The 14,684-nt window shown below is 33.3% G+C and overlaps 2 protein-coding genes across 2 annotated transcripts; one reads left to right on the top strand and one right to left on the bottom strand.

Moving 5' to 3' along the window:
* The first annotated feature begins 7,023 nt into the window (after window positions 1-7,023).
* Window positions 7,024-10,029, top strand: LOC122146488 (homeobox protein vent1-like). Its single transcript, XM_042765473.1, has 3 exons — window positions 7,024-7,481; window positions 8,357-8,613; window positions 9,497-10,029. Exons 1-3 carry the CDS (start codon window positions 7,211-7,213, stop codon window positions 9,824-9,826), a joined length of 858 nt encoding a protein of 285 aa, XP_042621407.1. The 5' UTR covers window positions 7,024-7,210; the 3' UTR covers window positions 9,827-10,029.
* Window positions 10,030-11,434: 1,405 nt separating this feature from the next.
* LOC109062999 (histone H2A.Z) lies at window positions 11,435-13,349 on the bottom strand. The gene is made up of 5 exons (XM_019080083.2): window positions 13,196-13,349; window positions 12,572-12,649; window positions 12,368-12,481; window positions 12,100-12,229; window positions 11,435-11,968 (listed from the first exon to the last, which is right to left on the bottom strand). The coding sequence occupies exons 1-5, from the start codon at window positions 13,196-13,198 to the stop codon at window positions 11,907-11,909; spliced, it is 387 nt and encodes a 128-aa protein (XP_018935628.1). The 5' UTR covers window positions 13,199-13,349; the 3' UTR covers window positions 11,435-11,906.
* Window positions 13,350-14,684: the final 1,335 nt, after the last annotated feature.

The raw sequence follows: 14,684 nt of genomic DNA, 5'->3' as shown, positions 1-14,684 counted from the left end.
GACCACAAAACCAGTCATAAGGGTCAATTTCTCGAAAAATATTGAGAAAATCGCCTTTATATTCAGAGGACTGTTTATACAGGACTTATACATATATCAGTGTCAGTTATAATAGTTAACTAAATTTAAAACCATTAAAAAAATTATAATTTCTTACTTGAAATTATTATTATATATACATTTTATTTTAGCTTGTTGCCAAGAAAACGCTTTTTTTTTAAATTATGTTTACCTTCGTGTACTAAGATATCTAAAACTAAACCTGAAATTAAAATCAATAAAAACTATATAGATATTAAAAAAAAAGCAATAATAATAATAATAAATAACAATGACAAAAACATTGTCTGATACCATTTTTTTTTCCAAAGTATGAAACTTTTTTTCCTAAAATATGACACTTTTTAAACAAGGCACTATGGTGATACCATAAAAAAAAAAAAAAAAAAAAAAAAAGATTAAAATAACATTTAACGAACCTGGAAGTTTGAATTTATTTATTTTTTTAAATACTTCAATAATCTCTTAAATGTTTTATTTGCCACTGTGTACATTCTTTATAAAACACTAGAGCACAGAGTAAATATTATAGTTCATGAATATGACAATTACATTACTATCTGAAATGGCCAAAGTACCACAGAATGTATTTTGAATTAATACAAAAACACAAACAATATTTTGAGTCTCCTCTCATAGGCTTTTTATGATATTCTGTCACAGAAGTCTGTCATACACTAATGGACAGTGTGAAACACTATATTGTTTTATCTCCAGTTTGCAGCCTCTTTAAATGGCGTGTCTTCAGTTTTGACAGGACATCAACGGCCGCGTCTCATTTCATCTACCTTTAAGTTGTATTTTACTGCGGTTTGAACCCAGCAGACACCTTCTGCTAACAACATAATTGACCTGTAAATGTAATTTTAACTTCAAAGAGCAGGTCTATGTTCACACCTCACGTCAGCCTTTACATTACACTCTTAACAGGAAAAGGAAAGGCCCAAATGCAGCGTTCCCTCCTCCCTTGTCTTTTTCCGCAAGGACACTTCTTTCAGTCAAGTGTCCATGATCTGAAAGCATTCACAAACATGCTGATCTGGCCCCGGCTCCTTAATGATGAGCGTCGTAAGAGACGGGGTGGGTGGGTTTCGGCAGTTATGCTCAATAGGGATTAATGCCCCCTTCACACTTCCCCTCCCCGGTTCCAGGTGTGAAACAAAAGTGCTCTGAATGGGCCTCTGGAGCGTTCCGGGACACCTCTGGCCTCGGCTCTGGAGACAGGGCTCCAGGGCTCTGGCCGACGGTCTGAGTTCCCGCCGTAATCGCAGACCGGCTTTTCCGCCCGGGCTGGTTCCTCGGGTTGTTCTTTGAGCTTGATTCCTCTGATTGGAATAAATGAGGGATAACTGGATGTGTTGCAATCAATCTGATGGGATTAACCAGATTAGTGACTTTCATGGACATTCCCTGCATAAAAAAACAAAAGACAAGAACACACAGGAACACTTACCAGAGGCCGTATTAAAGTGATTAAACAGACATGTAAGATCATAATTTAAGTGCTGATGCAACAATTGACACCTAAACTAATGCAGAAATGTAAAAATTAACACAATTGGTGCATACAAAAAGAATAGCAAGGTACTTAGAATAAAGAAATATTCTCAACATTAGGCAAGAAATTCAATTTGCAAATTTATTACTTAGGATTTTTATATTTTAATTTTTTAGTTGTTTTTGGTTATAATTTAATTTTGGCCTATGCAGTTGCAATATGCAATTTTAATGTCAGATTTTTAATTTCATTTTTTATACTTATAATAATATTTTGTATTTAAGGTTTTAAAACAAAAACAATTTTGATTTAAAATGAAAACATCATTTAATTTTTCATTTTATTTTACCAGCATAAAGTTGTAACTAAAACAATAAAAATCATTTTCGTTGCTTGAAATAAAATAAAAATTAACTTAAAATAATGTAGGAAAAAAACAGTAAACTTGAAGTACTAAAATAACTAAAACTGAAATAAAAATGTATAAAATATATTTAAAAAAATATAAAAAAATAGTAAAAACAAATTTAATGTTAGATTTTAAGGACATTTTAATTTTAATTAATATAATTTTTTTATAATTTTTTTTTTCAAAATGTATAATAATACTTTTGAGAATAACACACACACACACACACACACACACACACATATATATACCAAAACTAAAACCATAAAACCTATTCATTTCTTAAAATTGAATCTTCAAATACAATCAACTATTAAAAACAAACTAAATAAATTAAATAAAAATACATACAACTATAAATATAAAAGAACTCAACAAAAAACATTCAACTAAATCACTCAAACTTTCACTAAAAAAACAAACAAACAAAAAAACAGAAAATATAAAATAAAAACTAATTCAAAATATTAATAAAACAATATAAAAACTATACTGTATAAACTATAACTGTATATATATTTTATATAGATTTTTTTTTTTTTATTGAAACCTTTATACATTTTATTTCAATATCAGTATGTTGATGTTGTGTTTATTTTGTGGTTGTGTGATGCTGGTTTTGCTCAGCTGGTGTGTGTTCAGCCTCTTGCCCCTGCAGCGCTGAGAGAGAGACAATACATGAGCAGTCAATACAGAGCAGCAAACAGCCCTATTAGAGATGAAAGGGGCTCAATGAGGACAATCAAAGGCCGTCACTGCTGGGGGCCATTACTCTGAGAGACTGCCGTCTGTAGCGGCGCTTCAGGATAAACTCACTGACAGACCCCTCAAACCCACCAGCCTCAGCCCGTATCACACTGATGGAGCCAGATATGCTTAACTGGACTCATGATCACAAATAACAAGAGAACAAAATAGTTTAAAATGGTATCTGTTCTTAATGATCGAAATATTTCCAACAATAAAAATAAACTCTCAAAGTTTCTGCTTCCAAAATCAGACTGATACAAATTTATAAGTACATAAATAAATAAAATGCTTTCTTTTATATCTGATTAGTTTTGCATTAAAGAAATGTGAATGTTTTATAAAGAGAGGATGGATTGCAGAAAAACTGTCAATAAAACTTGTATTTATATTTGATTAGTTTTACACTAGTTTTAAAGAAATTATTTATATTGATCTTTTTAAACAATGAAAAGCCTCTAAATGAATAAATAGATAAATAACAGACAATTTATTTTATACCTTATTAGTTTTACATTAGTTTTAAATAAATTTTAATGATTATTAAGGGAAGTTGCACTGCTAAAGTCATCTATATTGCTTTTTTAAACATTATAAATAAATAAATAATAGTCAATAAAAACTGCTTTATTTTATATTTTATTACTTTTACATTAAAGAAATTTCAGTGTTAATAAAGCAGCCCAGTTACTATAAAACTGGGCTGCTGAAATCATCTGTTATCATCTTGATATTTTATTAGTTTTAAAGAAATTTCAATTTTATTAAGAGAGGACAGACTGCTGAAATCATCTACATTGCTATCTTTTAAACAATTAAAAGACTATAAATAATAAACTAACGTATATCACTATGTTATACATAACCTAATCACATAGCAAACCTATGTGATACATAACCTTAAAAAAAAAAACGTTCTTGCTGTTACATTATCTGCTCCTCAGATGAGTGTTTTGGATTCTGGGTTCTTTAAAACCACAGTTATATTGATGATTTTCTAAAAAACCAAACATCTATATGTCTGAATGCTGCTATCAGGTCAGGAACATTATTACAGAATCTCTCTCACTGTAATCTGTGCTTTAATGACAGTGTTAGAGAGATGAGAAGTGGACCTGCCGTCTCCAACCCCTCCCGTCTGTCATCCATAAAAACAGGCTCCTGTCTGTACTGCAGCCTGATTCCTCTCCACTGACACGCACATCAAAGTCAGGCCCTGGTTTATCACATATCAGGGCCCGGGGACAGCGGAAACGAGACGGGGACGGTCCTCTAACACTGAGCCTTACTGGAATATAGAAACCTACAATGCAATTACAGACAGATCAGTGACAGATAAGAGAGGAATGAGATCGGCCTGTTTGTTTGGCCTCTCGCTGAAAGAGAGAGACAGATAGAAATGAAGATACAATGAGAGAGTGTAAACAAATTATCTGCTCTTTGAACCTTTAAATGGGCTGAAGAGGGAAGAATATATACAGATTCAGCTGTCTGCATGATTTTACTCTCATTATTTGATTGTTTGAGAAGACGAATAAACAAATTATATATTTTTTCCCATGATTAATGCTTTTAAAGTAATTGAAAATGAGCTACAATCTGTGTAATAAAATAAATAAATAATAATAAAATAAAATAAATTAATTTGACAGTATAAATATAAAATGGCTGTTTCTGAGAACATCCTATATATATATATATATATATATATATATATATATATATATATATATATATATATATTTTTTTTTTTTTTTTTTTCATGATTAATGGTTTGAAAGTAATTGAAAATGAGCTACAATCTGTTTTTATTTTTAATAATATTGTCACTTTTGTTGTGTCAATCAATAATCAATGTTATTGTGATGTCAAATAATCTAAATATAAAAATGGCTGTTTTTGAGAACATCCTATATATATATATATATATATATATATATATATATATATATATATATATATATATATATATATATAATATTTTCTTAAAATTACACTATGCATAATATTATGATGATTCTTCATATTTAATATGGTTGTGTGCTCATATTTAAATGCCCACGCGTAGCGGCATTGGGGCCTTCTTCCTGTCCTGAAGAAGGCCCCATGCCACTACGCGTGTACACATATACATATACAATATATGGAAAGTCATTTTTGCAATAAAGACATTTTAATTACGGAGTGCCTCGGCTATCAGAGATCAAGATGACATTTTACTGCCTCTTAAAGATGGACCGAAAAGATGTTCTACCTTGGACCGAAGAGCACCCAAATCAAACTTAAAAGGGATTGAGCACGCGATTCATCTTGAATCTAAACAGTATTATTGTTTTTTAACAATCTATGAACAAAAACACTTTATTTTGTCATTTAAAAAAAATTAGTGCATGAAAAAAAGAAAAAGCAAACAACCCAAGAACAAAACACATAAAAAAGCAAAAAACTATCAAACAAAACAAGTATGTAAATAAATGACAGATAGATAGATAGATAGATAGATTGTTAGTTAATAAAGTTTTGTACTACTTGAAAATAATTATTAGTCAATAAAGTTTTGTACTAATATAGATAGATAGATAGATAGATAGGATTATTTTACTTTTTAACACATTTGTTTGGATGTATTTTGTTTGTGGTTGATAATTTATTTAGTGTATGTATGTGTGAGTATATTTCCTTGGTTGGGTCTTTCTGTTGTTGTTTTTCTTCAATGCACCCAAATGGGATCAAACCCTTCAGATCCTTTAGAAACAATAATGGTACAAGCTGAGGCTGTTTTATTTGCTTGTGTGATAATCAAAAGTGTCTGGCAGGCTTTGAAATCATGTATTCTTCAATAGTGGGACTGATCAGGTTAATCTCAAGCAAGCCGCTGATAAACCAGATCAGCTATGCGTAATGATGCCGTTTGGGGGGGCAACAGATCAAGGGGCAAGCAGTTATCTCTGTCAGTAGTTGGGTCTCTGCAGACTACTGTCTCCATACTTGTGTAGTGTTTCTAAAACAGCCCATTAACCTCTACCTGCCACTTTAAAAGAGCCGCCTGCTTTGATACCAATACTGGCTGAAAGGGGCATAAACAAGAGCTGAATTACCCACGTTTGCAGCTACTCACAGGAACATTAAGTGTCTATGAGAGAGACATTTTCACAAAAGGACAGAACTGCAGTTTAATTCTAATGGAATCAGAGAAACTGACCAGATTTTTCATAATAAAGTAGTTAAGCAGTATTTTTTATTCTAAAGACACTATGAAAAAAAGACCAAGAAACATTCATGTTTTATTTTCTGTATTGGAATCAGTAAAAATAACTAATAATGAATAAATAAATACATTTCTCATTTGACACTATGAAATGTTTGAGCTTCATTTTGTTGAGCTGCATCTGACTCTTATTAAAGAAATAAAAAGAAAAAAGAAATAAAAAGAAAAAATATTTAGATGTCTTCTATCAAGTTGTTGACATTTCTGTTCTAAAGAGATTACAATAAAGGACTATCATTTTTTTTTTACTTTATTTTATTGTGCTGAAATGAATGAATAAATATTTTTTTCATTTTATACTATGAAATGTTTGAGCTTCATTATGTAGTGGTGGAACTGTACATAAATGAATAAATGAAAGAACGAATGAAACAAACAAATAAATACTTTTTCCAAGTTGTTTTATATTCTGTTCTACCGATATGGGACTGTAAAAATTGGTTTATTTTATTGTGCATGAATCAATAAATTTATGAATGAGTTATTGATATAATTTTCAAGTTGTAGTTTTACATTAACATTTCTGTTCTAAAGAAATTTTATGATAAAAGGACTATAAAAAAGATTGAAATCTTAATTTTTTTTATTCTGCAGAAAGAAAGAAAGAAAGAAAGAAAAAGAAAGAAAGAAAGAAAGTTTTAAAGTGTATTTAGTTCTGTGGACTTTATGCGGTAACATTTTAGTCAAATAACTAAAACTATTCAACTTTTGGGATTAGCAAATATTGCTGTTGATTATGAATTCCAAGCCCCTGTGTTTAACCTTGAACTTCCTCCACCACACTGTTCTAATGTGGACACATGAAATCACACACACATGCACACCTCAGAGAGGAGACAGGATCAGAGATGGTTTTAGGGAGGGGATTACATCTCCAGACTTACTGGTGCCAGGAGTTAATGGGTTCACTCGAGGCCGATTGAGACGTCTTCATTACCACACTTGTGAAAACTGAAGGGGTGGAGATCAGGACGTTTCCTTTGATCCGGGGCGAAGTGAATTGTAAATGAGCTGGGATTAGCCCTATAAATACTTAAGCCTCATGCTGGAGGTGTTGATCAGTGAACTCAAAAACACGCTTGCCAGAACACAAACACACATCTGACTCATTCAGACACGGGACTTCTGCTGGAAACTCACCCTTAAGAAGAAGAACTGCACAACTGCCTTGTGTTATACCGGATATCTGCCTTGCTTTGCTGGATTTGGACACAGTTGGTTGTCTAAGATGAAGGGGCATTTTTCCATCGAGTGGCTTTCTCAAAGCAGCCAGGCCTCGGCATCAACACTTCCCTCAAACTCTTGGGTCTCTCCCGGCCGGGACGTCCCGAGGACCTCTGGCACGGCATCTGAGAGCCTTCCTGGCTTCTACAGCAGATGGAGACCAGAAAACATGGAGAATCAGGAGAAACATATGGAGCCAGCACAGTCGGGAAACAGTTTGTCTACGCAAGAGACAGAGTCAAATGACAACAATATCATCCAGCAACACACTCACGGTAAAAAAACTGTTCTCATAATCCAGGTTAATATTGCTGAGTAATCTTTATGCATTTTTAAATGGTTTAATGTAAAATACTGATTTAAAAATACTAAAAATAGTTTTTTGGAAAATAGTATAAATAATTATTAAACATAGTAACAATAAAGGTAACGTACAGAAGCTTTGCCAGCACTGGAATAAATTAAATAAAAAATGATTAAAAACAGAAAACAGTTATAAAAGTTTTTAAATAATGATTTCATGTAAAATACAGATATAAAAATATTTTTTTGTTTGTTTATTTAACAGTAAAGTATATAGTATCAAAGACTTTAACAGTTTAAAAGTAAAACTATAAACTGCCAAAACGAGAAAAAAACACATTTTAAAATATATTAAAATAGAAAGGTTATTATTTTACATTTTAAATCATTTAATGTAAAATATTCACCTAAAATACTGTTGTTACTTTTATTGGATAAGTAGTAAAAATAGTCTAAATAATAAAAAATAAATATTTTTCAACACAACTATAGTTAAAAGTACTATAAAAATACTGTTAAAATAATAAATAACACTAAAATGCTAAACTAGTTAATTATTTTAAGTATAAATCTATTTCATGGAGTTTGTATTAGGATCCCATTTTAAAAATGTAATGCTAGCAAATTTACAGTTTGCATGGGATCTACTTTAATTTACTTTTGTCGTAATTTTTCTACATTTTTAAAATTTATTTACTTATTTTCAGTTGAACATTTTCCAATAAAAAATTCAAATTTACAAAATGTTTATTTTCTCTTGCTCCCTTGTTTTTATTTTTTATTCTTTTATTTAATTGTGTTTCCTGGCCTCATATTTAAATCTTTATATCTATTTGTTTCCTGATAGCCTCAGAGCCAGGTTTCAGCAGCAGCACAGAGGAGGAGGAGACATCAGGGTACGAGAGCGAGGGCGGCCCCTCTCTCTCACCTGGGGCCCCTAAAGAACCGGCGCCATCAGGATCTCCCTCTACTGGCCGCAGACCCCGAACGGCCTTCACCGCCGAACAAATCAACAGTCTAGAGAGAGCCTTCAAAAGGAATGCTTATCTGGGGGCCCAGGACAAAGCTGAGCTCTGCAAAAGACTAAATCTGTCTGACAAACAGGTGCGACGTCGCTTCATTGTTATTATTATTATTACTATGATTTTAATAATGTGATTTAAAGCGACTGTGTGCTAGTTTTTTTTTAGATATAAAAATAACTTAAAAAAATAACTCGATGAGTGCTTTCAAAGCACAGCGTCGTGAAGCTTCGAAACCTTTACGAATCATTTGATTCGAAGCAGTGATTCGAGTCACGTGATGTCATTGAACGGTTCTTCGTTACGTCATAACAGTTTCTAAATGTTTAGTATTATACATTTATAATAACATTTTTTGTATAATAAAAATAAAGAACAGTAGTTAAAAGTCTCTTATTGGCCTGTTTAGCCAAGCCCTACATAAAACAAACAAAATAATTTAATAAAAGAACACACATATTACACTGACACTTAATATTTAATGGTATTTGATGATTTGTTAACAGCAATTCATATATTATACTATGAAAAAACACTTGGTAGAAGGTGTTTGGCCCATAGACTGTATAAAAACAGGTTTGGCCTGAGTTTTTGTTGCATTTACACAGTTTTGACCAGCAGACGTCACTAACGTGTTGCACGTGTTGCACGTGTTCGAAACAGTGAATCTTTTTGCGAAGCAATTCAGTTGATTCAAAGATTCAAATAGGTTCGTTTCTTCCATCGCTAGCTTTAAATATCAGCTTCAAGATCATTCTGATGGTACACTGACTTAAAATAACGTCTGTACGGGGAGAATATGTAAATATTTGGTAAGCCGGTACGAAATTTCGCAAAAAACAAATACACGCCTACAGCTGTAATTCCACTCACTTAACTGTAGGGGGCTCCAAATTTGAAAAAATAGTGATTTTGCTTTTATTTATGTATTAAATGTGAACTTATCTTATGTTTCTCTCCATCAGATCAGAAACTGGTTCCAGAACCGACGCATGAAGCTGAAACGGACCGTTCAGGACAGTCTGGCTCACGCCTCGCATGTGATGCATTACTCCGATCTGCACAGTTTCCGTGCCGCTCCGTATCCCAGCTACTACCCGGTGGTTCAAGAGAGCCCAGCATCTTATGGCCCCGGATTCCACTACAGCCCTGCTACTTCCGGAGGCCTGTCAACCCTACCTGTGGAGGCCCTGTATCAGTACAGCACCCTACAGAGCCTTCCTGTCCATCCCAGCAACCCCTCCATGATGAGTCCATACCAGCCCTTTCACTCACAGTACTACAACACACAGTGAGACGAGACTCAAGTCAAGGCTACACCTTCAAAACATCGTTGCATGTGTGAATGCAGGGTGAAGTGCAATAAAAATTTGACATATATATATATATTTTTCGTTTTGAGGAATTATTTAAATATGATTGAAAAGTTCTATCTCGTTCATGTCTTTGTGTACAAAAGGAGTGTATAAATAAATCAATTTCTGTTTGACTACACTGAAATGTGAAGTGCATCATTACTGACTATTGTTCGAAAGTTTATTTTAATGATTTTAATTAATCAAAGATGGATTAAATTGATCAAAAGTAACAGAAAGACTAAATGCTATACAAGATTTCTATCGCAGATCAATTCTATTCATTTGAACTTTGTTTATCAAACTGTTTTTAATATTGATAATCAGAAATGTTTCTTGAGCAGCCTATCAGAATGATTTCTGAAGGATCATGTGACACTGAAGAGTGGAGTAATGATGATGAAAATTCAGCTTTGCCATCTCGGGAATTAAATTTTATTTTAAACTATTCAAATAGAAAACAATTATTTGAAACTGCAATAATATTTTGCATTATTACTATTTTTAATCAAATAGATGCAGCCTTGGACTTTTTCAAAAAACACTTAAAAACAGCAGTGTACCATTTTGGGGATTTTCTTTTTCTCCAACAAATATAATCAACTGAAACTAAACACATTTAATCTGATATTTTCAGCATGCTATTATTTATTGCTTACAGTTTTAGTTTAGCCTGTCAAAATACAAAGAATAAACATATGTGGCCACATTTACTTGAACACTGAGTTACATGTAGTTTAGTAAAAAAACATTTAGTAGTTTAGTACAAAAGCATTTAGTTACAGGGTTTCTGCAGGTTTTATGAAGATAACTTTAAGACTGTTTGAAAACACGACTTAAAACAGAACTCCAATTCTTCATTCGTTTTACAAAAACAAATAGCATACGGCTTGAATACCTCAGCTCCCAACCACTAGAATATAGAAATACCTTTTACTATAGCTTCTGATCACACTGCAAAAAATGCTGTTCGTTAGTACTTTTTGATTTCCAGTGCAAATGCCTAAAGACTCTTAAATCCAGATGCATTTAATTGAGATGCAAAATCCTATAAGATGTCCTGATTTCTGATAAATTGTCTCGAAGTGATTTAAACAAGAACAAATATACAGCTAACAGGCTTCATTTTACATCTTAAGTAATGATTTCTGATAAATTGTCTCGAAGTGAGTGTGTTTGGGTATTAGATATTAGTACTGGAAAACAAGACAAAAATACAGAGGAAGATATTCAGTTTTTGCAGTATTTAACACCATGACTATGAATTCAAGACTTTCTGCTCTGATTTAAGATCTTTTATTGCCTTAATTTGTGGAAGGGAAAATTGAGACTTTTTAAGATCCACAGAAATCTATTTGTTAAACAAATGTTTAGTCGTCAACTATAATCAACCACAAAACCATCTGCTTAAGTTAACATTGAAAATGGAAAAATTTTCTTAAATACTTTTACCCAAGCATTTAAATCTATACATGTCTGTACTTTTTAGGTACTCCCTGTACTTTGGTTTATTTCAAAAGATATACACAATGGAAATGCAGCTAGGAAAACGTTTTCTATAAATTTTATTCACAATCTCTTATGTCAGATCCAAGAATGACTATCAGGATTCATTTTAATAGATCTCCTGCAGCGATTAGCGGAGCGTAAATCTAATTTGAGGAGTTTCTAAGGAACACGCGTTAAATGAAAATCACAAAAGGCAAAACATTTAGAAAAAAAACCCCATCTTTTTAATGTATAAAACAGATTTTTAAAAGCCAATAATGAAGCCCAGACCTCACAAAAACCATTCCTTAACCCAACTAAACACAAAAACCATGATCACATTTCCTTACCCCACAACATTTAACACCCCCTCCCCCATTAATTATCATGAATATAGTACGTCAAACTCTAATCATTGTTGTGTTAATCTACGCTTACCAAACATAACCAAACAAATGGGGAAACGTAACAAAAGCAACTGCTCTCTCAATGCCGATTTCTATACAAAGACAGAATCGAACATCAATACATTTTATACGGTTTTCTGCTGGCCCTTCTTTCCAATCAGTGACTTGTGGATGTGTGGAATCACACCTGTAGAGAAAGACACAGAGACATGCCATTAAAATAATATCAGCCCTAAAAATATCCTCTTACAGCATCACAGCTACATTTTTAACACCCTGCACTCAAAAAAAATAAACCAGGAGTTGAAAAAAACTCACCTCCACCAGCAATAGTAGCTTTGATAAGTGAGTCCAACTCCTCATCACCACGGATGGCCAGCTGTAAATGCCTTGGTGTGATACGCTTCACCTTCAGATCCTTGGAGGCATTACCAGCCAACTCCAAAACCTGCGAATATGACGAGCAATGGGTTTGAACGAGCTTGCATTTGCTTTAGAGAAGCATTCACAGTAAGACTAATCCCAGCCTGCCGCTATGACATCCAACAGGCTTGTTTAACAAACTGTGCCAAAATAAAATCATTACCTCAGCAGTCAGGTACTCCAAGATAGCGGCGCTGTACACCGCAGCCGTAGCTCCGACACGGCCGTGGCTCGTAGTTCGGGTCTTCAGGTGCCTGTGGATACGACCTACAGGGAACTGAAACATAAAAACCAATCAAATACTCAATACCACTCGGTTAAATTCAACAGCAGGTCATTTTTTCTAATCTGGCAGAGGACTATGTACCTGCAGACCAGCTCTTTGTGATCTGGAGACTGCTTTTGTCTTGGCTTTTCCACTGTCCTTTCCAGCTTTTCCTCCTGCCTGCAGAAACACAATATAAGGGACTTATTATTTAAAAGCCTGATCGAAGTTGAGGCCAATGTAAATAATGCATTTTTTTTTTAAATCGAAAAAAGTCGAACCTGTATGCTGATGCTTAGCGTCATTTATATTATTAGTATTTAAATAAAATTAACAAACCAAAGTGAATACATTTTTTGGCGTGTTCAAACATTTAGCAAAATGCTTCGACGAGAGTTGGCTCTTATTTATAAACATTACGTTAGTTCTAACTCTATTAATTTAAAATATTGCCATATTCCACCAGCTCTGCATTCGACTGATTAAATGCACGCATGCATTTTCTGGCTCTTTGACTTGGTATTTTTGCAAAATAATGCAGCAAATTCACTTTAATCCGTGATCGGCGCTCTTTTACCAAAACACTGCAAACCCACAAACACTGCGAGCTTATTAAAAGCCATCACGTGCACAAAATTAAACCTGGGCACCATTATAATTTATACAAAACACAACCGTCCGAGCTAAGCTTTATTTTAGAAATTAGACAATAAAAGCTTTCTTTACCATGTCGCCAGATGAGCTTCTTCTCTTTTCGCACGAAACGGAGGGAAAACACAATGATGCCCACTCCGGCGTTAGCGCGGTCCGTTCAGAGTAACAACCAATCAGCGAGCTACGTCTTGGTTTGAAACGTAGGTTCTGTCCAATCACAGAGCTCCTCTATACGGAGTTTTTTTTTCTCGGACCACCAGCGCGCACTAGTCTTGTGCGCATGCGTGCTGGCGTCATCATACATTACATTAAAACCGATTGGAAAAACATAAGTATTTTTTTATACTGTGATGTGATCGGCGATGTTCCGATCACAATAGAGTCTACAGAATAATAACTGCCATGTTATTGTGCATCGTATTCTGTTGTAAAAGCTACAACGCATAACATATAAAGTGTCATTGAGCACGTTTGGTCTCTGTTCAGCTTCCTCTTTTCAACGCTAAAATTGTAAAAATTGCTCTTGTGAGTCCCTTTTGCGGTGCAAGCTTATCTCTGTTTTATGACTGTAATGTTTGACTAATAAAACAAACAGGATTTTGAACACTGGAGAACTGAGCAAGCACAGTAATCTGTTTCCTTATTTTTACATTAAATGTGCATATCAGTGGTTGTTCTTCATCCTATTTCCTTCAGTTCCTTTCAGGTTTATGTGTTTAACAGCAGTTAAATGCATATAAAGCGCGTTTTTTTTACATGGCCGCGTTCAAAATGACTTAAATATACAGTAATGAACAAATAAATAAATAAATTGGCCTCGTGGAAGTGTTCCAGAAAGCAGGTTATGTGACAGTGATATACCCGGGTATGTTTAAGGGTAAGTAAGCGCATTAACTCTCTCCGTTCCAAAACCGGAGCAGGTTCTGTTTCAGGGTTAGTATACTTCTATCTGCGCATGCGCGACCTATTGATGAGACTCCAGTGGGCGTGGCAGGTTGCGCACAATATTATGATTACAATATAACTATCAAATACTATATATAGTATTGTGTGTGTGTGTGTGTGTGTATATATATATATATATATATATATATATATATATATATATATATATATATATATATATGTATGTATGTATTGTCATCTCACACATCATGGATCTGCATTTTCTATAATGTACTTCCATAATAAAAATATATACACTACTGTTCAAAAGTTTGGGATCAGTAAGACTTGTAATGTTTTTTAAAGAAGTCTCTTCTGCTCATCAAGGATGCATTTACTTAATCAAAAATGCAAAAAAAAAAAAAAAAAAAAAAAAAAAAAAAGCTAATCTTGCAAAATGTTATTAGAATATAAAATAATGGTTTCTATTTAAATATCATTTAAAATATAATTTATATCTGTGATGCAAAGCTGAATTTCCAGCATCATGACTCCAGTATAAAAGTGTCACATGATCCTTAAGAAATCATTCCAATATGCTGATTTATTATTAGAATTATCAATGTTGGCAACAGCCAAATATTTTTTGGAAGCTGTGATACATTTTTTTGGGATT

The sequence above is a fragment of the Cyprinus carpio genome, chromosome A10 (assembly GCF_018340385.1).
Source record: "Cyprinus carpio isolate SPL01 chromosome A10, ASM1834038v1, whole genome shotgun sequence".
Classification (NCBI taxonomy): domain Eukaryota; kingdom Metazoa; phylum Chordata; class Actinopteri; order Cypriniformes; family Cyprinidae; genus Cyprinus; species Cyprinus carpio.
Note: the sequence above shows the minus strand (reverse complement) of the source record. Positions and strands in the feature narration are given on the sequence as shown.